The sequence below is a fragment of the Ursus americanus genome, chromosome 6 (genome assembly GCF_024610735.1).
Source record: "Ursus americanus isolate L20-20 chromosome 6, mUrsAme1.1.p, whole genome shotgun sequence".
In the NCBI taxonomy this organism is placed as follows: Eukaryota; Metazoa; Chordata; class Mammalia; order Carnivora; family Ursidae; genus Ursus; species Ursus americanus.
The window spans coordinates 46407922-46435574 of record NC_142132.1 but is presented as its reverse complement, the minus strand read 5'-3'; the positions used below and the strand labels follow the sequence as shown (position 1 = coordinate 46435574).

Sequence of the window (27653 nt, the reverse complement as noted above, 5' to 3'; positions counted from 1 at the left end):
AGAGAGAGCACAAGCGGGAGGAGCAGCAGGCAGAGGGAGAAGCAAACTCCCCACTGAGCAGAAAGCCCGATTCTGGACTTGATCCCAGGATCCTTGGGATCATGACCTGAGCAGAAGGCAGACGCTTACCCGACTGAGCCACCCAGGCGCCCCAGTATTCATTTTTTTAAAACAAATTTTTCAAACAATAAAAAGTAAAGGGAGGACAAAGCAAATAGATACAAAGTGAAATTAATGAAATATAAACTAAAAATGATAGAAATTATAAAATTAACTCAGAAACCAGATTTTTTAAAACCAAATGAGAAAAATATATCTTGATAAATCTATATAAGAAAAAAAAAGACAAAACACCAACATGCACCACGCAGTTGACCTTTGAGCCACACAGGTTTCGACCTTGTGGGTCCACTGATATGTGGGTTTTTAAAAAAATAAATACAGGATGGTACTGTAAATGTTCTTTCTCTTCTTGATGGCTAAATAACATTTTCTTTTCCGTAGCTTACTTTGTTACAAGAATACAGTGTACAGTATGTGCAACGACACAAAACGTGTATCGACCGTTCATGTTACGAGGATGGCTTCCAGTCGACAGTAGGCTCGTAGTAAAGTTTTGGGAAGGCAAAGTTATACGTGGAGTTCCAACTTCATGGGAGGCCAGTGTTCCTAACATCTGCTATTCAAGGGTCAACTGTGTAGCAGCAAGAAAGGCACTATAATCTCGGATGTGAAAAAGACTAAAAGAACTTTAAAGGCAATCTATTCGCCTCCTTTTCGGCGTTGGTCAGGCTTCAAGGCAGCTAGGACAAAGGGACTTGGGCTTCCCTCCACAGCCCTCCCTCACTTGGACTCTGTGGCCTGGGGTCCGAATCCACAGCTGTGGGCCTGAGGCTGCAGCGTTTAGAGCCCTCTGGCGGGGGCGGAGGAAGGTGGGACTGCTTTTTCTCTGACTCGGAGCTTAGCGCATCACCTTGGGGCACGAGTTGAGAATGACCGGTAGCAGTGAGAGTGCCATTAAGCCACGTCTGACGCATCCAGCCATCCTCCACCTCAGATCCAGGGGGTGCCTCCACCTCCGGACTCCCCAAACCTCCTTTACACAGTGAAGCCAAAATGCACACCACCTTGTCTGATGCCAGCCCCTGCAGTGCTTGGGGGCCAGACCTCATCAGTGGAGGGGGGGGGGGAATAATGGCCCAGGATCAGCTTCCAGACAGAGCTCGGGAAGGGCTCCGCACAGCTCGGCGAGGTCAGCTCTCCAGAGGCCTTTCTCACTGGGGGTGAGGGTCACATGTGCGACGCTGCCCAAGGCACCGGAGAGTCCTTTTTGTGATTACCGAGGCCAGAGGTTCTTAGGTGAACAGAAAGCTGGACTTGTCAGGAGCACCAGGCCGGGGCGGACAGGAAGTCACTTTCCGCGCCCCTTCCGGATCCCCTGGTGATAATGGCAGGGTTGAATGGCTTTCAGGGTCTCATCCAGGCTGAGTAGGAGGTGCTTGATAAGTTTCGTCTGCCGCAGACATAGGCGAGGAGAGGGGCACCCCGTGCGCTGAGGTTTGCCGCTCTTGTTTTAGGAGGGTGCTGTTCCGCAGGACCTGAGTTTCATCAGTGAGCCAAGCCCTTTCGGGAACCTCTGCAAGACTCCCTGTGCTTCCATCAGCTGGGCCCCCAGCTTTAGGAGGACAGCATTACCCCATAGATGGCCTGGCGGCAGGACAGCGCGGTCTGCTGCCTTCGAGACCTGCAGGAGATCCCCCATCCCTCCGTGTGCTGGGCCGTCTGCTGCTGCGCAAGGGGTCCCCGGGCACTGTCCCAAGTCTCCTTACTTACAGGTCCCCAGCCTCAGTACTTTCGAGAGGATGAGGGGTCACTACCAAAATCACAGGTAAGCCTCCTTGCTGGTGTTGGGGGCGGGGTATGGGGAATAAAAAGCCCAGGGCCTGATTCTCATTGGACTTGAGAGAGATGTCCAGAAAGTCCATGGGGAGCCCCGTAAGAAGCCCACAAACCCAGCCTCCAAAGAGTGAGCCTTGCGCTCCTGTCCTTGGGGGGGATTCTGAAATTGCCCTGGACGCAGAGATCTGCGGTGGGCCGACAAGGAGGAGGGTAGGGGTGACATGCGGGTCCTGCCCTGAAGAACTCACAGTTAGGTCTGGAAATGAGACAGACACACAGACAAGGAGCGGAGAATCCCACCAGTACTGAGGGCTTGCTGAACACTTGGGGTCACCCAGAAGGAGTGCATCTGGATCTGGCCTTAAAGGGTAGAGGCGTTTAGGAAAGGCATTCCGAGTGGGTGTAGTGCCAGGGCTAGTGGGGAGGGGAAGAATGCTGGGAAGTTGAAAGAGCTCCTGAGACCCCTGCTGCTCCCTTTACTCCCCTGCGAGCTCTCGAGCTCTCGGAGTTTGCTGGCCTGGTCCAGAGACAGCCAGCAGAGGGCAGCAGGAGGCCATGGCCTGGGCGCACAAGACCACTGACCATGCCCATTGTCATATTTCGAAGTAAATTTGGCGGCTTCTCTCTTGAGTCCGGCTTGACGCTGAGTCAAGCTCCAGAGCAGGCATTCGGGTCCCATGTTTTCAGGAAGGACTGAGATTCAGTCATTCATTTGTTCATTCAAACACCACTGACTGTGGATGTGGTTTCCAGCCCTTTCCCGGGGCCCTGGGACGGCAGGGGTGAGTGACCCGGTACTGTGACCGTCACCACAGCTGTGGGAACGAACAACCCCGTGAGGTGGCCACGATTATTATCCCAGCTTTACGGAGAAGGGATCTCAAGCACAGAATGTGTGTGACGTGCCCAGGGCCACGGGCAAGGTGGTAGTGCCAGGGTTTGAATCCAGACCGTGTGGCTCCAGAGTCTTCTTAATGGCTTGGCTTCACAGATACAACTTGAACAAGTAAATGGTCAAGATGATTTCAGGTGACTAGAATTGCTCACAAGAAAATAAAATGGAGCGTCGTAATGGTGACCGGGGTTGAGGCCCTGGAGGAGAAGTACTTGAGCCCCCGAACAGTCTCGCTGGGGCACAGCTCAGGGCCCCTCATGGACCCTTTTGTCCATGACCGAGCACCCACAAACCTCACCCAGAGCCCTGGGAACCCCCCGAGCCATGGCTCCTCAGCGAGGGGTATGCAGAGAGAGGCCTGGACGTGGGCTGGGCATGGGGGGGGGGGGGACGGCCAAGGCTGAGCTCCTTCATAGCAGGATGCTGGGACTTTCAAGCACTAGGCCTGTTGGTTTCCATACAGACACTCACACACTCACACATGCACAAAAATATGTATAAATACCCCCAAATCCACATACACTCAAGTCCATGGACCCAGAGTCTCACCTGCCCAGTGCCTCACCTTCTCTGAGGTTCCCCAGAGCTGTTCCAGGCCCAGACCCACTCCCTGAAGTCATACCCTGGAAGGTAGGACCCTGGAAGTGCATAGGGCAGGATTCTGGCCAGCAATTGCTTTTCACTAGTGGGACATTGATCACTGAGGGAGATTATTTGGTCTCTGACAATATGGAGCTAAGCAGGGTCTGCTTCACCTCATGAAGGGCCTACAAGGAATGGAGAAACCCTGGCTTCCTGGCGCTAGGCCTCCCTGCAAAGGTGAGAGGCAGGCAGAAAGCCATAGTGACTGTATTTCTCGGGCCACTGGTTTCATGAGGATTGCCTAGGGATCGCGAGAAAATGACAGATTTCTGAAGTTTTGATTCACCGGATCTAGTGGGGCAGAGAGCCTGTGATTTTTCAAGCATTCTAGGCAGTTCCGGTCCTTACTCTGAAGAGCTGCGTGAGGGGCACAGACGCTCTGCTGTCCAGGACAGAGCACGCCGGACTCTGGCAGGGGCCCAGCCTAGCGCAAGGCGTTGGTTTAGCCAATAAACGGCTCCTCATACCCCACTTCTTTAGAGCATGACACGTGTGTTTGCCTGGACAAACCCTTCATTGGTCCACAGTTGGAGACACTGTCTCCTCCCCACACAGGTTGCTACCGGGCTGGGGAGGCCTCCTTCCCAGAATCCAAGCCCGGAGCTGCACCCAACTTCCCAGCACTCCATCAACCACTCAGGGTCACAGGGCAACATCGCTTTGCAAAATCCACTTCCCAACATCTCCTTCCTGGTTAATGAGAAGAAAGTCCCTGATTCCTGGCAGGTTCCAAACCACAGAGCGGTTAACAGTCATGAGCAAACAACATTCCAGATCAGAGGCTCTCTCCACAATACGTGGTCTGACTGAGCCCTGGTGCTGGTAGATCTCCAACAGCCACAGAGTAGGGAGGCGGGATGGTCCCTGGCAGGAAGGGGATTTGAGGACTGTGAAAGCTGGGCCTTTGGCTGGTACCCCAAGTCCCCCTCCGCTGGCTTGGGGCACGGCTAAAAGTGAGAACAGCAGAACTATGGACTGCAAGGAAAGATCGCCCTGCGGGAAAAAAGCCCTGAAGTTTCAGGCTCCGAACTCAGGCTGAAGCCTGGGCCTTGGATGTTGTAAGCTTTAGTAGTTGTTTTCACTCCAGCCCAGGAAGCCAATTACAATTACACTGGCTGCGTCCATACTTCCATAGAAGACTGTTGACTTTCAGACATAATTTAAATTCAAAGTTTCCATTTTGAGAACAGGGGATAGTAGCCATTCTAACTTACTCATATTAGCTTTCTCTGGACTCGAGAAATAGGTGGTAAGTGTTTAGGCCCCAATTTGTTTGGACAAAATTGACTGACAGGTAACAAACACTGAAAACAGTTCTCAGATCTTGCCGCTTTGCTCATGAAATAGGCCCTGCAGAGCTGAATCTCTATGTAAGCTTTGATTCATACAACTTTCAGAGGAAGAAACCATTACAGACCAATTTACAGACAGGCAGACTGAGGCCCCGAGAGCCAACATGCCACCCAGCGCATAGGTCAGGGAGCTAACCTCAAACCACAGCCTCCCTCTTCCAAATCCTGAATTTCCCACCCGCCAAGCCGCCTCTCTTTCAGCGCTAACAAAGCGCACAGAGACCCAGGCCTTGTTCTTCTCCTGGGCATGACCCTAGAGTCAGGGCCCCGGCCCCACAGAGGCCACCACCAGCTTCCTTTTCAGGAATGCTCTGAGGCAGGACCTTCAGGTGCTTACTCTTGGTGAGAGGCGGCCAAGGAAGACCGCAGCTTGGCTGTGTCTCCCAGTTCCCCGGTCCAAAAAAACCAACCTGGGGAATGGGTGGCAGACATTCCTATCACATCAGAACAAACAACAGGGTTCGAGAGGAATGTGCCCCCTGGAGCCCCTGAGATCTGTCTTGGGGGCGCCTCGCTTTATGACATCCCCCGCGCAAGAGATATCAATCATTGCATGCCCCTTAGGAAAGGAAACTGCCTGCCCTCAGCCCTTGAGAGAGGGAAAGAGACCGTGAATCCATAATTTCCCCCTTGTTCCAGGTCCTGGGAAGCCTGGAGGAACTGCAGTTTCTGTCTTGGGACCCTCATGAGAGTCCTGTATCGGTAGGTCAGCTCCCCTCCTCCGGAGCTCACTTGCACACGCCGCACTGCTGGCTGACGTGGAACAGGGAGGTGGGGGTCTCCGTTCCAGACGCGGTGAAGAACGGCAGCCAGGGGGTTCATGTAGAGAGAGGAGCTCTGAGAAGAGCAGTTTCTAGATCAGGGAACAACACGCGGAGAATTCCCCTTCTGAAGGGGGAATAGGAGAATCTGAGCTTGTCCTGTAGATTTTTCCTGCCTTTCCCTGACTTAGGAGGTGATCCGTACATCCTGGGAAACTATCCTCGGGAAGTCCATGATTGTACTTTCTACCTCTTTACAGCTAAAGATACTGTCCCTTATGCACACAATAAACAAAAGGCAGACAGACCCCACCCCATCACATACATCAGAAGGAATTACATAGTGGTTATCTGTCTGTTTTGTTTTGTTTTTTTAAGATTTTTATTTATCTATTTGACAGAGAGAGAGAGAGAGCACAAGCAGGGGAAGTGGCAGGCAGAGGCTGAGTAGGAGCCCGATACAGACTCGATCCCAGGACCCTGGGATCGTGACCTGAGCTGAAGGCGGACACTTAACCGACTGAGCCACCCAGGCGCCCCATCTCATTTTTGTCTTGGCTACGAGAAAATTCAGGTGTAACTTTTGTGCTTGCTGATGGCAATTCTCCTGTTCGGGGCTGATGGATGTGTATCTTCTTTCCTTCTAAAAAGAACGGCCCTTGCCGTGCCCATTCCACAAATGCCCATCAAAGGCTTACTAAATCTGAGGTGTTCTCTCTGATAATTTAGATGCAAGGAAAACTAATTTCTACAAAAAGAGTTCATTAAGCCCTTGGTCCATTCATGAACTATTTTCTAATCTCATTTTGTGAATGGTACACAGTTGAAGCCAGGGTTCCCTTTCCTCCCCCGGTTTGTGGCATGGGCTCTATGTAAGCTCAGCTGCACTTCCTCTGAGGGTCCTGGAAACCATCCCTGGTCATGGGCAGGGTTACCGGCCAAGACGGCACCAGAACCCTGCTCAGAGGGAGGTTTTATCGGCTGAACGGATGGTGCGGCATATTCTGACAGGGTGTGAAGCTCCCTTCTGGGGAGTGTTTCCTCTTGTCTCTATAATAATGGACCTGTGCGCTTAGGCTGGGACGAGGATGTCATGGAAGGAAGGGGATGCTGAACGTGGAGGGATTGAGACCTGCCCTGTAGAGAGGAGTGACCCTGGCCTCCCCCGTGATGCTGGCATACGTCACACTATCAAATCAGTGTCCTCAGAGCATGCAGGAGGGAAAGGCTTTGTCCTCAAGGTCACCCTAGTGATGCTGAGTCCACGCCCCCCTGGGCAGGGTGAGGGGTCTCCTGGGACTAACCTTCGTTACCCATGGCGGATGCTGCCGGGTGTTCCGGTCTGGTGGTGCAAGGTTTCTGGGTGCAGCTCGTGGACTGCTGTAAGCAGCACCCGCGGCATAGACGGGGCTGGGCTAGCCATGGGCTGGCACAGAGGGCAAGAGACATTGAGATCCAGTAGTGGCAACACGTGGGGGAGAAGGAACTGCATCTGCTGGAGGCTGAGGTCTCCTGCTCTGACACAGACTGGCCCTCCACTGCTCCCTCTGGTCAGCCACGGGGCCCTCACGACGGGTTTGACTTGGCCCTTTCCATGGCTGACTCTGACCCGCTGCTGGGCTCTTAGGCAGGACCGAGAGTGTCCTTTGCTACCGACTGGACCAGAAACCCTCAAGCCCCGCTGTCGACCTCTTCTCGTTTCCTCATCCCACAAACACGTCCCCTTTATTTCCCTCCCATCCCCTGAAGGAATGAGCCAACATCAGGAGGGCCTGGGAGAACAGGCCATGAATTCTCTTTCAGAGCAGCAGGGAGCACAGCAGGAAGGCCAGGAGGGGGCTGAGGAAGCCGCCTCCTCAGGCTGGGAATTCGCAGACGGCCAGGAAGGAGGCCTGGCAGGAGATGTCATTCCAGAGCCCGTCCTCGAGGAGGATCACACAGTCCTCCCCAGAGCCATGGTTGTTAGGCTCATTCTTCTTCCAGTTGCTGTAGGTCAGCCCCTGTCCTGTCACATACACAAACCGGCCTTCAGTCACCTCATCCGTGATGCCCAGGAAGGCTATGTCCTTGGCCACATCCTGGATGGCTTTGTTCTCCTCGGCATTTTTAGGGGTGGCCACAGTGCCCTGGAGCTCGACGCACAGAGCCTTCACTTTGGAAAAAGGCATCTTTTCACCGTTGGTCACATAGAACTTCTTCCCAGTCTTTTTGCCCAAGGAGAAGCTTTGCACTGAAATCACAATGGATGGGAGAGGTTGACTGGGCTTGGAGCTTAGCTCAGGACACTCGGTGGAAAAGCCCTGCTCTGGGAACTCAGGACCCTGAGAAATAGCCCCATGCTCGACCACCAGGTCAGATCCTAATAAGAATGCCCTCCTCAGTAGCCGAGCGAGTTCCTGGCAGAAAGCTCACACCCTCCTGGGAGATCCCACGATGGAGACAAGTATCTGTTACAAACTGGCCCAGTACAGGGGGACGGAGGGAAACATGCTCAGGCCGCCCTGCCAGGCTTGGGCACCGGGCGGGGATGGAGAGCCATCTGAGACCAGGGGCTGCCGAAGAAAAAGCCAAGATTCTGGAGGCGGCAGACAATCCTTCCTCCGCCACTTGCTAGCTGTGGGACAGCGCGTGAATTACCTCCACTTTCCGGACCGATTTTTCCTCCCTTGTAAATGAAATGGGTCTAATCCCCATAAATAGAGCCGGTGAGAGGACTGAACGAAACCATACTGTGAGAGGATGCCGACCAGCACAGGCTGCGGGATACGATGCTATGATACGTGTTCATAAACATTAGCTCTTGTGCACGCGCCCCCCCAAACCTAGAGCACGCGAGAAGAAGGTGAGAGCCAAGAACACCCCGGAGGCAGGAAACAAGCTTACACTTTTTGAGGTGGTCCAGTTCTGATTTCAGGCTCCTTATCTCCCTCTCTAGGTTAGCCAACTTCGTCTCAGCAACTGTGAAGCAACAGGGAGAAGGGCATTTAATGAGAAGAAGACCCTCAGGTGGAGAGGAGAATATTTTGCCAAAGGGGGAGGGGAGAGCTTATTCTAGAAAAACAAACCAAAATGAAGCAAAAGGAAGAAAAACCTCTGGATTCCCGCCTACTGAGATACACTTAGTAGGTCTCGTAAGGTATTAACTCTGAACTAATAATAATAATAATAATAATAACTTATCAATTATGGCCCTGAATCTTTTTATTCACATATTGCTTAAATGTTCCAATATTATAACTATTTATAAGTAAAGCCCAAATCATTGTTCTCCCTTTTGAAAATTTTCCTTAACCATTCTCTTTTATTTCTTATTCCAGGCAAACTTTTGAACACTCTTATGATGTTGATGGGCCAGCTGGCAGGTATTAACAAGAGGTCATCATTTTACTTCTGTTGTGACTAAAGTTACATCCTTTGACCCTGAACTAAGTTGCCACGATGTTCCCCACGATTCAGGAGTCCTAGGAAACCGACGGTTTTCATGCCACTTTTTTGACAATAGACACAAAGCCGGGGCCGGAGAGGACACCGCCCGTTCCCTCCCGGCCTGGAGACACACGCAGACCGTGTCCGCTGAGGCAGAGCCGGGGCCCGTCTCCCACAGAGGCCTGGGGAGGGGACGGCAGGGTTTGGAAGTCTGCACTCGGGCGGCACACTCGGGGGAACAGGTGTGCTGGGTCGGGAGCAGTCGGGCATCTTCAGGCATCTTCCAATGGGCTGCAGGGAAAGGGGCGCCTCCCACCGGGCCCTCAAGGCCCCAGGGCCCCTAGGCCCACACTGCGCTGGGGTGAGCTCCTTACCCGAACTATCTCCACGGTCTCCTTTGGAGCCCTTTGGTCCTAGAGCCCCAGCAGGCCCTGGATGTCCCGGAGGCCCCATTTTCCCTGGAGGGCCCTGCAAGCCTCGTAGCCCTTGCCCTGTTGTAAGAGGAAGGAAAAGTGTTCCAGGGGCTGCAGCTCCTTCTCTTTTGCCAGAAGTTCCATTTGATTTACATCGACCCCAGAAAACTTCCAGGGAGCTGGTGGTGACCCAAAGGAAAAAGATGCCCCCTGCGTTCCAGGGGACAGCCTGTGCTAAGGGCCAGCTCCCCGAACGGGCAGGACTTCTGCTCTCTCCATGCAACCGCACATCGCAGATTCCCGTGTGGAAATGTGGGCTCCCGGAGAACCAAAGAAGCGTCTTTGGTTTGGAGAGAATGACCTTTCACAGCAATGCTTCTGAGCGAATCGTTCCCCACCGTAATGAGAGGTGAGCGCTGTCCTGTCTCTACGAGACCCTTTCTAGGGAATGGTCTCCTGTGGGGGGTGAAGATTGAGGAAGTCAGAGCAGCCGGCCCTGTACCTGGTTCGCCCTTTTCTCCCTTGGGTCCGTCTCGCCCATCTCTGCCGGGGACGGCGCAGGTAATCGCCGGGCACGTCTTCTGGGCGTCGACCGAGGCTTCTGCTTTTGAGCCGGCTGCTGTCAGCACACACACAAGAAGGATGGGAAGTGACGAAGACGGGAGCATGGTCCTGAACCTGAGGGTGGAGAAAGGCAGGGGAAGTAATTCCGGCTCCTCTGGCTTCGTCAGCCCTTCGCCACCCCGTCTGCGGTGCCGGACCTTGTGCTTGGGGCCGCAGACCCCGAGGAGACCGTCAAGGCTCTCGGCTCTGCGACACTCCCAAGCTACTGGGGAGTCACGCAAGCGAAAAGCAGTGGAGCTAATTCAGTGCTAAGACAGAGGTAATACTGCAGTCGTCCACGCGAGAGTGATACGACGGGGGCCCTGGGGGTTCGAGCCCCGGGAAGTCAGGCCGCCCCCATGCATGAGAGCCCGCACCGTCTGGCAACTGCAAACCAGCCCTGTGCTCCTCTGGCCTGGCACAGAGACGGGAGCTCATCGCCTGTGGGAGCGTTGGCTCCTCTTTCTTTCTTTTTTTTTTTTTTTTAAAGATTTTATTTATTTATTTGACAGAGAGAGAGACAGCCAGCGAGAGAGGGAACACAAGCAGGGGGAGTGGGAGAGGAAGAAGCAGGCTCACAGCGGAGGAGCCTGATGTGGGGCTCGATCCCATAACGCCGGGATCACGCCCTGAGCCGAAGGCAGACGCTTAACCGCTGTGCCACCCAGGCGCCCCTGGTTCCTCTTTCTTGACTCCCTTCTTGAGGTCCCAGGGAGCCTCAGTTTCCCTCTTCTTCCCCTTCCTTTGGGCCCTACAGTTAGACTCGAACTCCTGCAGGTAAACTGAGGTCCCACAAGACCCATTTCTCGGCAGGGCCTGGTGTATGACATCCATTCTCTCATTTCACGTAAAAAGCCCGTCCTTCACTCCAGGCCGCGTCTGCCCTCAGGACCAATCACAGCTGTTTCCCTGGCAGTCTGTCAGCTGTCTGGTAGCAAGTCTCTACTTCATGACAGGCACTTGCTCGGGGGGCTCAGGACCTGGGCTGCCCTGAGGCAGGGTTCTGACTCTCAAAATAGAACCTCCTTTAGTCCTTGATCCTGGTCAGATGAGACAGATTTCTCCTTCCCTTGGCTTGAGATTTTCCACTGAGAGGTCATTTTTGCCTGAAACTTCAGTTCACGCTGGACCTGGCAGGCTGTCAGCTCCCGTCCCTTCTCCTGGCAGGATCCTCTGCGTGCTGCCCAGAGGCCTCCCCAGCTCTGTGCCCCGAGCCAGCCGTCAGATTCCCATCCAGCTTTTGCTCAAGCTGGCCCCCTTTCCAGAAGCTTGGCAGCCCAGCCCCCGTGGGCCTCTCTGGCCTCTCATCCTCATGTCCCTGGCCCTTGCTCCCTCACTGCTTTCTCTTCCCTTGCCTTCCCTGGCCTGTCTGCTGCCTTAACCCTTCCCTTCCTCCAGGACACAGTGAGAGGTAATGAGTTGGAAGAGAACTTTCTTGATCACATTGCTCTCTACCTTTCTTCTTTCTTTTTTTCTTTTCTTTCTTTTTTTTAATTTTCACTTCCCCTGACCCTCCTGGAGGCCAAGCTCAGGGCTTAAACATGTTGCTGGCAGATACAGCCCACTTCCATTGTTCCCTTTGGCAGAAAAGACCACCCTTTTGTTTGCAGAAAGGTCAAGTGGACCCTGCAAGGATATAAATGCCCCAGGTCAGATGGAGACAGAAGCCCTGAGTGGGCCTGACCACCCCACCCAAGCACCTGCCGGACCCTCGGCCCGGGCCTTTCCCTCTGTCCTCCAGAAATGACTTACTAGGGCCTCCTGAAAGCACGGAGGCTGTGGCCGGGAAGCAGGTCCTCTAGCCCAGGGACATCAGGCCCAATGAACCTGGTGACCAGGGACAGTGCTGGACTGGCCTTCAACCCCAGATTAGTAAACAACTGTCATCAGAACTGGCGTCTACTGGGGCGGCCCTCCAGCGCCACTGCCGGGGTCTCGGGTCCAGCCCTGGGCCGCTCACTGCTTGAATAGCCTGCAGTCCTGCTTCTGCGGTTCCCTCCCCTGCATCCAGCTCCGTCCCTCTGACTCTACGGTCACAGTCTAGACCATAGTTCCCTCCAGATATTTCTTTCTAGAAGAGACACGATTAGACCTTCTACCGAATACACACTCATTGCGTGAGCACACGCACATCCACACACGCCTACACGTCCAGGCTCACGCCCCTGTGTCAGTTGCCCTGACTAGCTCACCCCTCCACCCCCCCAACACACTTGTGTTTGGTTTAAGGTGGGGTGGGGGGAGGGAGGGATTAAGCCCTGAATCGCCTCCTTCCTCCCTTCTCATTCACAACATTTATCAAAGGTCCTCTTTGGATGGGGTGCAGATGTCCCAGGGCGAGGCACAGCGGAGGGAGGATCTGTAGATAAATCACGTTCAAAGCTGGCTGTGGGCACTTGCACTGAAGCTGTCCCAGCCGAGGACACCTGCCTATATCTTCACATGATTATTGCCGTTCACACTGCAGTTTAGCTCTCCTACCTGGAGAAAGGGCTTTCCTCTACCATTGAATTTTAAGTAGCCCCTCCACCGTGTCTTTCTGTTTTAATTCTCTGCCTATAATTGATCTCCCTGTAAAACCGTCTTGTTTATTTAGTTGCGCGTTCATCGACCACGGATCTCCTTTAGAACAAGAACTTCAGAACAGGGATCTCGTGCTCAGCTGTTGTTGCCCCACCCAGAAGGGTGCCCGGAAGCTGTCACCACTGCTGGATAAACAAGTACAGAATGAGTGAGTCCTTCCACATCGCCTCCTCTGAGCAGCTCCCCTGACTGCTCTCTAGCCAGAGCTAACATCAGTGCCTGCGTTCCCAGCTACTTTTCTAGGGCAGGAGCTGCTTTTGCCTCGCCGGCTTGTCTCCACGGTGCACCCCAGGGGCACACAGAAAGGGTCCCCTGAGAGAGCAGGGGGTAGGAGCAGGACCACGGGCAGGAGCAGGTGGCAGACCAGTCCACGCTGCCTCCGCACCTGGTTTCCCCACTTCTTATCTCCAGAGCTTGATCAAGTGGCCTTTTTCAAGTCCCTGACCTGACCTTTGATTCCTGCCCTCCCTCAAATTTACACTCACTCTTTGAAACACTTAGTCTTACCAAACAGCTCGAGAGGTTTGCTTTTTCCCTGGTGGGGGGTGGGGCGGGGCCACTTCCCTTTCACTCTGCCTTGTGATTGGTGTTCCGACTTCTCAAGGGTCATCAGCTCTGTGTACTCAAAGTCACTATGCCCTGTGCGGCAGCCCTCCCAGATTCTTGGGGCCCCCTGTACAGAAGACCCCTCTCAGGGCTGTGTTTCCTGATGCCATTGATACAACTTACAAGGGCCCCGGGCCCAGAGGACAAAGAACATCTGACCCATGCAGCAAATGGGTGGACCTCCCAGAAAGGTGGGAATGTGAAAGAGAGAATTACACAAACCAGGACCCTCTATGCCACAGACGAGAGGAAAAGTGGCTTGAGGAAGCAGGGGGAGATGATATGGCAGGAGGCGAGAGGGATGAACAAAGAATGGGGCAATAAGAAAGCCTGGACTTTGCTGGGGAAAAGATCCTCCCTTTGAGTCTGTCCTCCCCTAGACCTGAGTTTTTGTTTGTTTTGTTTTGTTTTAAGATTTTATTATTTATTTGACAGAGAGAGAGAGACAGCCAGTGAGAGAGGGAACACAAGCAGGGGGAGTGCGAGGGGAAGAAGCAGGCTCCCAGTGGAGGAGCCTGATGTGGGGCTCGATTTCAGAACGCTGGGATCACGCCCTGAGCTGAAGGCAGACACTTAACGACTGAGACACCCAGGCACCCCTCGACCTGGGTTTTAATGCACGCTACATGCTATTATTATCCTGCAAGATGATTGTTATTGCATTGTGCTATTTATGTCAAGATGAAAAATAGTTTTTCATGTGTCTCAGCTCGTCACACCCTAGTGCACCATAGAGGCATGCGTGCTAGGTGCCTTGGGATGTTCTCAGTTGGAGATTAGCTAAGTTTGAGCTCCCCTTGTAAAATACCAAACACAGTAGGAAATGAGCGGAATGAGAGCTGACTGTCACAACAAACCTGAGAAGGAGTCCTCCCAGGACTGCTGCCTCTATGTAACAGATATATTAATATTTTTTATTTTTATTTATTTTTAAAGATTTTATTTATTTGTCAGAGAGAGAGCGTGCGCAAGCAGGGGGAGCGGCAGGCAGAGGGAGAAGCAGGCTCCCCACTGAGCAGGGAGCCTGAGGCAAGGCTCAATCTCAGGACCCTAAGATCATGACCTGAGCTGAACGCAGACGCTTAACCTGCTGAGCCCCCCAGGTGCCCCAAATTGATATTTTTTTTAAAAGACAGTATAAGAAAGAAAGAAGCAAAGAAAGAATAAAAATTTCAACAATGAAATTAATGAATTAAAATAAGGAAATAACTATAAACCTAATAATAAGAATTTTAAAACCTGGTTCTTTGCAAAAACAAAATAAATAAACTTGGCAAATCTGACCAGAGAAGTTGGATTACTGTTCCTGATCTTTTACTTCTCCGTAGCATAGGATTACACACCCATGCCCTTGGCCACAGTACTTCGCGGACCTGCCGTAGAGTACGCGGGGTACCTACACGCTGCCTCCTGGGACATGCGGCTGGCCGTGTGACCGTGAGCACACACAAAAGGAACACCAGCTTTACATGTGCTTGCGTGTCTAACCCGGCCTCTTGTTGGTGTCTCCAATCATGGGAAGAAGATGTCCCCACTACCACTAGTACCAGATTAATTAAACAATGTGGAACAGACTCAAACCCACCTGAAAGTCGGAAGTCAAAAGTAGCTATTGCAGTCCAGGCGTGCATCTGTGGTCAAGAGCACAGTCTCTGGAACCTGACTTTGTGTATTCAGAGCCCAGTCTCTGCTTGAACTGGCTGCACGGCCTTTGGCAAATCGCTTTAACCTCTATGTGCCTCAGTGTTCTTATTTGTAAACCGGGGACAATAATAGCATCTACATAATAGGGTTAATGAGGATTATATGAGTTGGCACAGGTGTAGTTCCTGGCACATAGTAAGGGTGATGAGAATATCAGCTCCTAGACCAAGCGGGGCATATCCCAGGAATGAAAGGATGGTTCAATATCAAAAATAACCCCATGTAACTCATTACTATAATATATAACAAGTTTGATGAAGAGTCTCAAAGCAGATATGTACAATCTGGAAGCTTGAAGCTCACCCTGTTCTCAAAATGAATACACAGTTTCACAATTTTTCATACTTTTTTCCCCCAGACCCTTGCATTGCAAACTTTCTAAGATTGATTTAAAACATGGTCTGAACAAATGATTGTTGTCCTCTACTATAGTCATTGGGATCTCCATTTCTTTTTTTTTAAATTAAATTAAATTTAATTTAAATTCGATTAATTAACATACAGTGTGTTATTAGTTTCAGAGGTAGAGTTCAGTGATTCATCGTTTGTATATGACACCCAGTCCTCATCACATCACATGCCCTCCTAATGCCCATCACCCCGTTACCCCATCTCCCCACCCCCTTCCCTTCCAGCAAACCTCAGTTTGCTTCCTATGATTAAGAGCCTCTTATGGTGATCTCAGGATCATCTCGATCCTTGGATTGAGTCCCACATCGGACGCCCTGCTCAACGGGGAGTCTGCTTCTCCCTGTGCTTCTCCCTCTGTCCCCCGCTCACTTGCTCTCTCTCCCTGTCTCTCTCTCTCTCTCTCAAATAAATAAAATCTTTAAAAAAAAGAGTCTCTTATGGTTTGTCTCCCTCTCTGATTACATCTTGTTTTATTTTTCCCTCCCTTCCCCTATGCTCCTCTGTTTTGTTTCTTTTTTTTTTTTTTTAAGATTTTATTTATTCATTCTACAGAGATAGAGACAGCCAGCGAGAGAGGGAACACAGGCAGGGGGAGTGGGAGAGGAAGAAGCAGGCTCCCAGTGGAGGAGCCTGATGTGGGGCTCAATTCCAGGACTCCAGGATCACGCCCTGAGCCAAAGGCAGACCTTAACGACTGAGCCACCCAGGAGTCCCCTCTGTTTTGTTTCTTAAATTCCACATATGAGTGAAATCATATGATAATTGTGTTTCCTGATTGACTTATTTCACTTAGCATAATACTCTCCAGTTCTATTCACGTCATTGCAAATGGCAAGATTTCGTTTTTTTGATGGCTGAGTAATATTCCATCACACACACACACACCCACCCCACATTTTCTTTATCCATTCATCTGTTGATGGACATCTGGGCTCTTTCCATAGTTCTGCTATTGTGGACACTGCTGCTATAAACATTGGTGTGCAGGTGCCCCTTTGGATCATTACGTTTGTATCTTTGGGGTAAATACCCAGTAGTGCAATTGCTGGGTCATAGGGTAGCTCTATTTTCAACTTTTTGAGGAACCTCCATCCTGTCTTCCAGAGTGGCTGCACCAGCTTGCATTCCCACCAACAGTGTAGAGGGTTCCCCTTTCTCCGCATCCTCGCCAACATCTGTCATCTCCTGACTTGTTAATTTTAGCCCTTCTGACTGGTGTGAGGTGGTAGCTCATGGTGGGTTTGATTTGTATTTGGGATCTCCGTTTCATTTCTGATTCATCACCACCCTGGCCATAGGGTGCTGACCAGGCTCAAGGCTGGCGTTTCTTGAAGTAAAGGGTGGACAGTGGCCTTCTCTCTTGTTTCTTTGCACGTGTTGGGGTATAGAGAATGATTGGGGCTAAAGACGGGCAACACCTACTCGCAGGCGGAACCACATAGCAGTGGGGACACTGCTGCTCGTTGGCCCACCCTGACTGCTTGTTGGGTCCCCTTTATATGACTGATAACGACAGCTCCCCTCAGAAGCCGGATCTTCAGGGAAGGGACTCTGTGAGAGCCTCCAGCTGCATGTTCCCTACCCTTAACATCAGGTCAGGGGACATTTCAATTCAGAGGCTCTGGTTCTTCAAGCCCCAGTGTTCCAAAGAGCAAGCTGCTCATGAGTAGGGCTTAAACATGGCCAGCTTCCATGACACTGACGTCCATGCAGCCCCAGGAAACTCCATGCGGGTGGTGACACCCACAGTGTCCTGGAACACTGCGGCTCACAGCTCAGTGCTCCCCCTCCCCATCGCCCCGTGCCGCAGGTGATTAGGCCCTCTGCTGGTTCAGTACTTCAGCAATTTTAGAACAGGAAATTATCCCCCATTCCTGCCTTAGCGACTTAATCAGGAAAGGTGAAACAATTTGGACATCCCTACTTGCTAAGATTAGGAGGATGCTAGGACCGTCCCCTCCCCGACCCCCATGGAAAGGATCATTTCCACTATGGAAGTACACATGTCACCGAAGGTGAGTCAGCCTCCTTTCCCCTTCTTTAGTCCTCCTTATACTGAACAAAGGAAGGATTACTAAGCCACCCATGGTGAACAGCCCTCTCCTTGCAGGTTCCATGGTGTTGGTTCCTCAGACATCTCTCCAACCTTACATGAGGTTGGATGAGGCACGTAGACCCTCCTATTCTCACCTGTGGGTTCTAGATGCCAGTACACAGGTGTGGGGAATGACTTAACTCAGGCTTGGCCCCCTTTTGATGTTAACAGATCATAGAAAATGCTAAAAAGAAAATCGTGATAAATTCAATACCCATTTACCCATTTACAATTAAAATGAATCTCAGCAAACTAGGAAAAAGAGAGCACTTCTTTACCTTGATAGAAGATATCTATCAAAAAACAAAAAGGTATCGATCAGAAACAAGCAACATTTTCTTTTTTTTTTTTTTTAAGATTTTATTTATTTATTTGACAGAGATAGAGACAGCCAGCGAGAGAGGGAACACAAGCAGGGGGAGTGGGAGAGGAAGAAGCAGGCTCATAACAGAGGAGCCTGATGTGGGACTCGATCCCATAACGCCAGGATAATTCTTTTTTTTTTTTTTAAGATTTTATTTATTTATTTGACAGAGACAGCCAGTGAGAGAGGGAACACAAGCAGGGGGAGTGAGAGAGGAAGAAGCAGGCTCTCCCCAGAGAAGCCTGATGTGGGGATCGATCCTAGAATGCTGGGATCACGCCCTGAGCCGAAGGCAGACGCTTAACGACTGCGCCACCCAGGTACCCCTACAAGCAACATTTTCAATGGTGAAATATTCAATGGAGAAACCATATTCAATGGCTCCCATTATACTCTTTGTACCCAAAAAGATATGTATCGAGGGTCTTCAACAATGTAAAGGGGCTCTCGGCCCGTATAAAGAGATAAGAATGACATATAAGAAATATAAATATTTTAAGGAACAGGCAAAATTTCTGTCATTTATAAATTCAATCATAGACAATATTTACAATATATAAGAGAATCAATTATACTGGAAATATTGGGGGAAAAATGAGAATCCCAAAAGATGGTTGTATATAAGATAACAAAAAAATCAATAGTTTCCTTATAAGCCAGGGATGATTAGTTTAAAGGGATAAAAATGATATAGTAACCATAGCAAATAAAACCATAAAGTAAATAAAAGTAAAATGAATAAGAAATGAGAAGACATCAATTATCAAAGGCTTAGATTGCTTACCTATAAAACAGTGAAAATACCCTTCCCGTTTTTGCTCTTTTGCATTTTGGGGGAGGCTCAGTAATGTGTATGCTGGGCCCTAAGCACACGTGGCAGGGTGGCCAGATTGAAACTTCACATTTGAGAAAGTGGAGAAATATTCCTGCTCATTCCCACGGTTTGTGGGACTTGAGCCAGAGCTTCCTTTTGTCCAAGAAAAGAAGTATACGCGGCGAGGGAGAGCATTTGAAGATGTAACGGTGGGGGACCTTTCTGGAGGTGGGACACATACGTGCCCATTGCCTCCTCAAGCAAGTAGAGACATGGTCTTACTCCCACACATCCCTGGGGCATGGGGACTGGACCCCTTCCATGCGGACCTGAGGCTCAGGTGGCTCACAGAGGCTGGGACAGAGCCCTGGATGCCACCACCTTTGGTCTACGGAAAACATTCAGGTGGCTAAATGGAAAACGGAAGGCATGATATTATCACCCACAACAGAGCCATGTGGAGTTAGCTCGGGAGTTATCGTAATGCCGGCCATCAACACAGATGCCGTTCTTCCAGATGTTTTCTGTGGCTTGCCATACGTCTGTACAACTTAGGGTGGAAAGCAGGCTGCCCCTCCCACCCAACAAAGAAGGCATTACCTGAGATCGAATTTTCCATTTTTCAGGTAAGTGGGGGCTCAGAGCCAGAGTTAATTTGATTTCTAGAAGTGCAGGAATGTCTTGTTTCATGAAACCAAAGCAATGAAAACTCATGCCAGCGCAGTCATGATTTATTACACTTGAATCACCTCTGTCCGGTAAGAGGCCAGGTGGTTATGAGCATGAATTTCAGGTCCAGGTAGATAGGTTTGAATACAGCTTCTGCCGCTTGCCCCAAGCAATACAATTCAAAACATTTAACTTCTCTAAGTTTGTGTCTTCATAGAAACATGGGGGGAAATCAGGCTGGGCCCATGGCGTTGTGTGAAGATTAAATCATACTCCGTAAGACGTATTAGAAGTGCTTGGCAAGGTTCTGGGCACAGAGACTTGGTACATACGCTATTTATATGCTCAATCAACAGCCAGTGGTGTGGTGAGGGGTGTGAACACCCCACTGAGATCCAAAATGGGGTGGGGACATGTCCATCAGCCGGAAGTTACTTGGATTATGTCTGGGGTCGGGGGTGAGATCTTCCCTAGGGGTGTAGACTGGCTGCTTTTCGGTCAGGGCGTTGAGAGGCAACCCAAGACTCAAGGCAATTATTAGGGTTAGGTTGACCTCCAGCACGCCGAGGCACCACCCGGCCCTCTGACTTCACGGAGACACCCACCGGGTGTGTGGTCAGAGGCTCCAGGCTGCCAGATCACCCCAAATGCGTCCTTAGCTCCACACAGGTGGAATTCCCCAGAGGTTCCCCCCCTTCTATCATTGTGCTTGACCAGAACTGCCGAATCTGGTTGAGGCTGGGCAGCGGGTGGTCTGCAGAGTGAGAGGACAGCGGCCAGGAAGCAGGCACCTTGTATGTGATTTTGGAGGGAACTTCCAACCCAGGACCCCACTGTTGCCATCTAGCAACGAAGGAACCCGACAAGAGGAGGAAGAAGGAAGTCTCCGACTCTTGCCCAAGGGCAAAGTTGGCAGTGGCGCCTGGAGGGCAGGGCTGAGAGGGGGCTGGGGTGGGGGGACATGTCAGACTGATCCCCGGTTCATGATGGGGGTGAGGATTCAGGGCCTGCTCAGGGAGCGGAGTGGCTAAGAATGCCTCCCTCTCTAAGGGCCGCGAATACATTTAGCAGGGAAGGAGCTGTAGCATCTCAGAGATGAGCCGCATCCTCCGGCTGGAGGCTGGACGGCAAGCAGGGCCCTATCTATCTGGGGCTGGGGCCTGCTCAGAACTCACAGATGGCCAGCCGGTACTGAAGGCAGTTTTTGTCATTCCACTGCCCATCCGTGTACATCTCCACACACTTCTCCTTGCCCCACCCCCTGGGCTCCCCTGGGTACCAGTTGGTGTAATTCACAGGGGCCCCGTCCATGTAGAGGAAGTCTCCAGCATCGGGGCCCTCCATCAGGCCCAGGTAGGCGTAAGTGTTGTACTTCTTCACGATGCTTGCAATGGCTTCATTCTCTTCCGGGCTGGTCGGGACAGCGATGCTGCCCCCTGCTCTGGCACATAACTCTTGAATGTTCTCAAAATTAACTGACTGCCCATTGGTGCAGAAGACCTTCTCTCCCACTACCAGCATGGACTCCTGCATGCTGAGGACTGGAGCAGAGGAACCCAGTCAGGCCACCGACCACTCCGGCTCGAAGTCCCTGTCTCTCGCTCGAGCTCCCTGTCTTAGTGCTCTCTCTGCTTCTCCTCTCCTGCCAACCCGAGTCTTCCTCAATACCCCTCCCTGCTCTCATCATTCCATGCATTCGTTCACCCATTGCACAATTACTGATTGACCATTGATGATGTGCCAGAAACTGCCATTTCCTGAGATTCAATAGAAAGCAAGATACGCAGAGAACTTACACTCCCCTGACATAGGGAGCTGATCTGTGTCTTCCTCTGTCTGCTCGGGGCCATTCAAAGACATCAGGAAAGGGAAGTATCGTTCTTTTTCCCCCAAGACCTGCACAGCCATGCCTGCTTGTCAAGTCTCGAGGTTCTGGAGCCCGACGTTGGGAATGGAGGGAACTTAGGGGAAACCCTCTGTGCTACAAGGCCCTGGGGAAGCCCCTTACCTCCCATGACCTGCAGGATTTGATGTCTGAAGTTGTAGAGTGTGGTTTGGAGCTCCTCATCTAAAGAAGCTGGAAGCCCTGTGAAGAGATTCGCACCCAAGATCAGGGGCAAGCCAACCAAGATCCCCACTTGTGGCCAGCCTGGCCTGATGGCAGCTGCAAGCCTGGCATTCTGCCCTTTACTTGTCCGTACCCACTACTCAGGCCCTGGAGTGTGTCTCCACACGGCCTGCACCCTTGTCTTTCAATGCAGCCCTGCACCTGCTGAGCCCCCACCTGCCCTTCGTTCTTGCCCTGTCCTTTAGGGGCTCTGTCTGCCCACTCCTGTGGGTTTTTCTGGTTTGAGGGCAAGGTCCCCTCCCGCTCCCTCCACCAAAGACAAAAACTCTACCCGTCCTTTTCTCTCTGGCCCGGCTGAGCCATGGAATCATTTACCTGCCTGGCGGAACAGGCTTTCACCGTGGTTTCTACCCCCGATCCTGATCCATCATCCTCCCTCAACCCCACTCCTCCCCCCTGCCACCCAGCAGCTCAGTCAATAGTGGGCAGCTGTCCGGGAAGCAGGATTTCAAACCCTGAAGCAGGAAGTTGCTTTGACGGAGAGGTACAGCACGTGGTTCTCTCCGCGCGCTCCTCATTGACCTTGGTCACCGCTCCAAGCTCTGGGGTTCCCCTCTGTACGTGGGGCTCCCATGCCCATCATCTGCCTAGACCCCACAGAAGCCCGTACACCTTTCAGAATATCCCCAGTGCCTCAGCCCCAGGAAGTGCCCTCCTGCCTCCCGGCACCATCCGCATCCCACACCTGACGCCCTGCGTGTGCCCATCAGCTCTCATGACACGTGGAGTGCTTCTGACACCCACCAGCCCTCACCGTGGCCCACTACCCAGGCGTCTCTGACTCCTCTCCTCGGCCTCGTCTTCTCTCACTTAGGCTGAGCAGGACGCCTGTGGGGACCTCCATGGTTCTGTCTGACCCTCCGCCATCCCTCATGTAACTGGTCACATGGGCTCTGTGCCCGTGTTGCTGCCGCCCCGCTTGCCCCGTCCTGCTCACCTGGAGGGCCCCTCTCACCAGGCTCCCCCTTTTCTCCACGCTCTCCAGCAACGCCGGGGGCTCCGGTCATCCCCTCAGGCCCAGGACAGCCTGGCATTCCTCCAGGGGGACCCATGGGGCCTGCAGAGAGAAGGGGACATGGATGTGGTATTTATCACCCACAGCAGGGCTGGGGCTGATGTGAAGGGACCTCCCTTATCCGCTGAGCTGACTCACCTATCACCCCGTGGGCACTTTGAGGGTAACCTCTCCAGGGCTGCTCTAGCCTGAGGCCCCCAGGCAACCCCCACCACGCCCCGCCATCCTGCTGACCATGGGACCCAGCCCAGAGCCTTGGACAGGTGGGCCTCCCAGAAACAGGCCACTGTCCCTCAGCTGAGGGTAGGGTCTCAGCCAGTACCTGGAGGCCCAGGGTCTCCTTTGACACCATCTCTCCCATCTCTGCCCGGCAAGCCATGGGATCCAGGAGTGCCCGGGATGCCGGGGCTGCCAATGCAGACATCCTTCATATTGGACTCCATGCCGGAAACCATCAGCAAGGTGAGGGTGAGGGCCACAGAGCGCAGCAACATGGCTTCTGTCCCAGAGACTCCTCCTGCAGAAAGAACGCTATTGGCTCATCCAAAGCGTCTGCAGAGGTTTTCCCCTGCTGTGCTTTGTCAAGATTCAGGCACTTGGCTGAGCGTGAGGGCCGGGGCAGGTGTGGACAGGACTTTGGGAAAGACCCAGCTTGTCCTTGGAAACTCCTGGCATCATCCGTGGTCTCATGATCCACCTCTGTGGCTGGAGGTGGTGTGGTACGAGGGCTGGGGAGGAGGACCTGGACAGTCAGAGGGCCTGGCTTCTGATGCAGTCTCTGTTCACACCTCGCGGTGTGACCATGGGAACTCAAGTCACCTGTCTTGTCTTCTGTGCCCTGGAGGCCATCCTGACCTGTCCCTCCCAGGCTGTTGGGAGGGGGGATGGCATCACTCCCTCCCTCTGTCCTCACACTCTCAGCTACCCTCCTTGCGGGGCCTAAGGGACCATGTTCCTGAGGATAAATAAGAGATGACCAGGACAAACAATGGGGTTCCCCTCCCCACTGCTGGGATGTCCCCTTCCTCTTGATAGGCTGTCCTCTTCCTCACTGGCAGGCCCTACTGAGTCCCTAGGCAGAGTGGGCCTGGCCGAGGAGCACGGGGGAGAATGAGGGTATTTGCAAGCCCACCTTTCTGCATCCATAGTTATGATTCTGGGAACAACCCCCAGTGGTACACGGGGAGTCCCCCTCCTTCCCAGTCTGGCCCTTAGTTATGCCTGTGACCGCTGGGCTGGCTCTCACTGCCTGCAACCCAGGCCCTGGGTAAGGCCACAGGGATGGGGCTGAACTCACCCATACACACAGAGCCCCTGTGGATCTCTGCCTTCAGGTCGGAGTGGAGAGGCGGGCAGCACCATTTATATGCACGCAGGCTACCAGGCTTCCTCTCCACCCACCTGTCACAAGGGCCTCTCTCTGGGAAGGGGCCGGTCAGAAGCAGCTGCCTTGTTTACACAGCAACTTTCCCTCACGGAGCACTCAGGTGGAGGGGTACTTAGGATACCTGCTAACGTCTCAGGGGGTGGGACACTCCCCCCCGCCCCTGCCAGCTTTCCCAGCAGTGACGGATGAGAGCCCTTCCCAGGCACCCTTGGAGGCATGCGGCAAAGGGAGACTTGTCCCCCTTGGACCTCGACCCAGTCCTGGCTGGTGACGTGTTCACAGTACCACCATCACCATCCCCCAGATGCCCACCAGCACGAGAGAACACAGCAGGCTGCGCTCTTTCCCTAGGGGAGCAAGGAGGCCAATCAGCCCCAGACAGGGATGTCTCCATGTGACCCCTTCCTGGGGCCCTTCCAGCTCCACAGCCTCTTCGGCTCTGGGAGGGGGGCCATCTGGTTCCAGGCAGCACAGAGGCCACGGCTTAGGAGGGGGGTGGTCAGGTGGAGCTAGGACAAACTGCGTCCTGGGACACGTCTCACCCCTGAGCTGCCCACCACCATCCCCTCCCCGGCCTCCCGGCTCCTGCTTCTGGAGCCCATGGTGACGTTGGCGGGCACATGGTTCAGAGTCACAGGCAAGCCCTTTGCACGTTCCCCGTTCCCCTGCTCTGGCAGGCTCAGTGGTAGGCTCAAGTGCTCATTGGGTACGTGTGGCTGGTGACTGCAGTGCTGGACAGCATAAGTCTGCCGCCTGGGGCAGGGCACCCACCGTGTTGACCAAGACTTGGGAGATCGTAGCCCCTTGACTTGGGAGATCTTGAAGTCACCACATAGACTGACAGAGGAAGGGGGTGGCTAGCTACTGAGTAACTAATGGAAGGGACTCGAGTGGATAGCGTTTCTTTCCCCCGACAGCTATTCCCTTTCTCAAAGAACCTGGCACAATCGGGGGGGGGGGCACCCTCAGCTCCAAATTACTGTTGTCAAGAACCTCTTTTAAAACCCAGACACCTCCCCCCATCTTCCACCACGCACACCTTCCTCCTCTGAGATCAGCTTCTGGAATATTCGATTGAATGAAACCTTGCCATCTGTTGTCCGCTCTGGAGTGAAAGACATGGAAGTCCCCAGTAAGGAACCTAGGAATGCGCCGAAGCACAGGGATGAGCCCTTCACGGGTGCTGAGGAAGAAAACAGAACGCGGTGAATGCACAAAATCTGCGTTCTCTCTGGGCACGAGAGCTGGCCCGTCCAAACCGAGCTGGGCCCCAAGTGTAAAACACACACCAGACTTTGAAGATCTAATAAGAAGAAGAAAAAAATGCATGAAAAATACGTGATTTACGATCATTTTATATGGGTTATACACTCAAACGATACTATTTTGAAAGTAGTGAGTTAAATAGCATTAAATTTCATGTGTTTTTTCAAATATGTTTCCATGTGGATAGCAGAAAATGTTAAATTCTATCCATGGTTTGTATTCATTTCCAGTAGTGACTTTCTAAAATCTCGGCAGCCCGGGCAGCACCGTGGACTCATGGCCACCTGCGGAGGATGGGTGTGTGCTGAGAATGCGAGCAGCTTCCCTGGATTTTATTCGGAAGGACAACTGAGCTCATTGCATCAGAGGTGGGAGTAACCAGATAAACACTCATTTTAAATTACTCTGCCCCTGTCCATATCACCAGTGACCGGCCAGTGATGAGTCAGTGGGCAGTGGCCAGGCCTCCGGGCACGGGCCATCAGCATCACCTCACGTCGGGCCGTGGCCCCCTTTCCTGGAGCTCTGCCCTCACTTGACTCCCTGACGCAGACTCCCCGAGCCTCCAGTCCACTGGCCACTCCCTCGTGCACTCCTGGTACCCTTGGCTGGCCCTCCCTCACCCCTCGGACCCTTCATACTGAGAGCACCACCCCGCAGCTGGAGGCCTCCCTCCGAGGCCCGAAGTGGGGCATCTCCCGGCACAGGGTCCCTCGGGCCACCAGCCGGGTCAGCATCTGGAGTCCACCTCGGCCAAGCCCCCTTTCCCTCACCAGGGGAAGAGAGAAAGAAAGCATCGAGGACAGAGTGTAACAGCCCCACCTGGCTGCCACCCAGGATGTTCACGGGGGCAGCTCTGATGCCCGGTCGGAGACCCCGCTGCTGTCGCCACCCTCCCAAGCCCGGTGGCCTCAGGGACAGCGTGTTTAGCATCTCCCTGGCTGCTCTGGCCCAGCCTCTGGGGTCACATCCCAAGGGCCTACCTTAAAGGAAATCATCTTCTAAGGAAGGGTCACCTCTTTTTTTTTGCTGTACTCACAATTCAAGGACCTGTGGGAAACAGTCAAGTGAGGGCCAGACATTAGATTTCGAGAAGGCTTGACCATTTCCACCACTCTCATTCCCAAATACAGCCTGGTCCTGTGCCACCCAACCTCCTAGACCAGATGGCCTTCATCTGTGCTGTTGTCCACACTTCCACCAGTGTTTCTCAAGTACCTGCCAGTTCCAGCCTGGGTGCAAAAAGCCACAGGAGGGAGGGGGCAGCAGAACGGGACAAAGACAAAGACACGGGGGTTGTGCATGGAGACAGGCTGTGCATGGGGACAGAGTAGGCTCTGGAGAAGAAAGCAGCCCTTGGGCACGACCCTAAGCCTCATGGAGACTCAGACCCTCATGTCTAAAGTGGCAGCAGCCAGACTATGCCTCACTGGGCTGAAGGGGTGTTTAATGGTGAAGATTCCGGTCGAGACCCTGCCAGAGCGACTGGTGTGGGGAAGTCTAACTCACAGGCCCAAAGCGACAGGGACCGTGTCCCCACACACCTGCCCGAGGGTCGCCCTCTGCTTGGGGGGGGGGGGGCGGGGAGCAGGGCTTCCCTGGCATCTGTATTTTTCTGAATCAGGATGTCCTGGGACCACCCGCTGCTGCGTGTTACAGCTGCTTTCCCTTCTACTCATGCCAGAGGGCCTGGGGGTGGGGGTGTCAGAGCCGTGAGTCACTGACCCAGGTGGGGGGGGACCACAAAGACTGGGGGCGCCTGGGCAGCTCAGTCAGTTAAGCGTCTGCCTTCAGCTCAGGTCATGATCTCGGAGTGCTGGGATCGAGTCCTGCAACAGGCTCCCTGCTCAGAGGGAAGTCTGCTTCTCCCTCTGACCCTTCCCCTCTTGTGCACGCAGTCTCTCTCTCTCTCTCTCTCTCTCTCTCCCTCACTCTCTCTGTCTCGGATAAATAAATAAAATCTTTTAAAAAAAAAGACCCCAGCTTCAAATCAACATTTAACCTGAAACAACTTTGACCCAAAACACCTTGGTTTTCTGGGGGAATGGTGTTAATATAAAACATATGAATATGAATATAGATACAAAAAGCTGAATGCAGGCTTCATAAATGGCCTGAGCCAGAGGCTCTCAGCCCCTGCAGCCCCCGGGCGGGCCCCACCCTCTGCTAGAGCCAGACTCTGCCTCCAAGCAGTACGGCCGTGCCCCCGCCTGAGACCTGAGCGGACGCACTGGGCCGTGGGCCCACACCGCGGGGCCAGGAGCCGGGCCTGGAGGGACTTTCAGAGTGGGCCTTTAGGAGTGCAACTAACGCAGGTGACCCCTGCAGGGCCCCCGGCCACGAGCCACATGTGCTGCCACCAAAAAGCCTTATCCGGGCAACTCAGCAGCGCTGTCCCTAGGACACGTCCTGTGGGCATGTGTGTTGATGTCTGCGTGACTTTTATGTCTGGGAGCTTACAGGTCGTGTGGAGAACACGTACGTATCCTATCGACTGTGTGTTTGTCCACGTGTGCCTCTGCCTGTGTCGGCACTGGAACAGCTATCTGGCTGGGGGTCGTGTCTAAGTGTGTTTGCGTGTGTGTGGGTGTGTGTGTAACAAAGGATGCCAGCAGGCTAC

General features: G+C 52.9%; 2 protein-coding genes across 3 annotated transcripts; both read right to left on the bottom strand.

Moving 5' to 3' along the window:
* Positions 1-7311: 7311 nt before the first annotated feature.
* MBL2 (mannose binding lectin 2) lies at positions 7312-11827 on the bottom strand. Its single transcript, XM_045783584.2, has 5 exons — positions 11744-11827; positions 9891-10066; positions 9350-9466; positions 8433-8507; positions 7312-7779 (listed from the first exon to the last, which is right to left on the bottom strand). The coding sequence occupies exons 2-5, from the start codon at positions 10054-10056 to the stop codon at positions 7406-7408; spliced, it is 732 nt and encodes a 243-aa protein (XP_045639540.2). The 5' UTR covers positions 10057-10066; positions 11744-11827; the 3' UTR covers positions 7312-7405.
* A 7454-nt stretch (positions 11828-19281) lies between these two features.
* LOC123783130 (pulmonary surfactant-associated protein A) lies at positions 19282-23766 on the bottom strand. 2 transcript variants are annotated; one of them, XM_087862989.1, is made up of 5 exons: positions 23684-23766; positions 22703-22911; positions 22303-22422; positions 21246-21323; positions 19282-20778 (listed from the first exon to the last, which is right to left on the bottom strand). In XM_087862989.1, exons 1-5 carry the CDS (start codon positions 23740-23742, stop codon positions 20402-20404), a joined length of 843 nt encoding a protein of 280 aa, XP_087719115.1. In that variant the 5' UTR covers positions 23743-23766; the 3' UTR covers positions 19282-20401. The 2 variants fall into 2 exon arrangements, with proteins under 2 accessions (XP_087719115.1, XP_045639675.2); XM_045783719.2 differs by having other exon boundaries at positions 22703-22897; positions 23678-23741.
* Between the last annotated feature and the right edge of the window lie 3887 nt (positions 23767-27653).

Bases quoted from the DNA above. Each gene is read 5' to 3' on its own strand.
- MBL2 (XM_045783584.2), bottom strand. From the start codon at position 10,056: ATGCTCCCGTCTTCGTCACTTCCCATCCTTCTTGTGTGTGTGCTGACA. The intron at 8,508-9,349 runs GTAAGGAGCTCA...GTTGCTTCACAG, and splicing joins AGACCGTGGAGATAGTTCGG to TTGCTGAGACGAAGTTGGCT. The intron at 7,780-8,432 runs GTAAGCTTGTTT...TTGTGATTTCAG, and splicing joins ACTGGACCACCTCAAAAAGT to TGCAAAGCTTCTCCTTGGGC.
- LOC123783130 (XM_087862989.1), bottom strand. From the start codon at position 23,742: ATGGTGCTGCCCGCCTCTCCACTCCGACCTGAAGGCAGAGATCCACAG. The intron at 22,423-22,702 runs GTACTGGCTGAG...TTCTCTCTGCAG, and splicing joins AGGAGACCCTGGGCCTCCAG to GCCCCATGGGTCCCCCTGGA. The intron at 20,779-21,245 runs GTAAGGGGCTTC...CCTCTGCTCCAG, and splicing joins AATCCTGCAGGTCATGGGAG to TCCTCAGCATGCAGGAGTCC.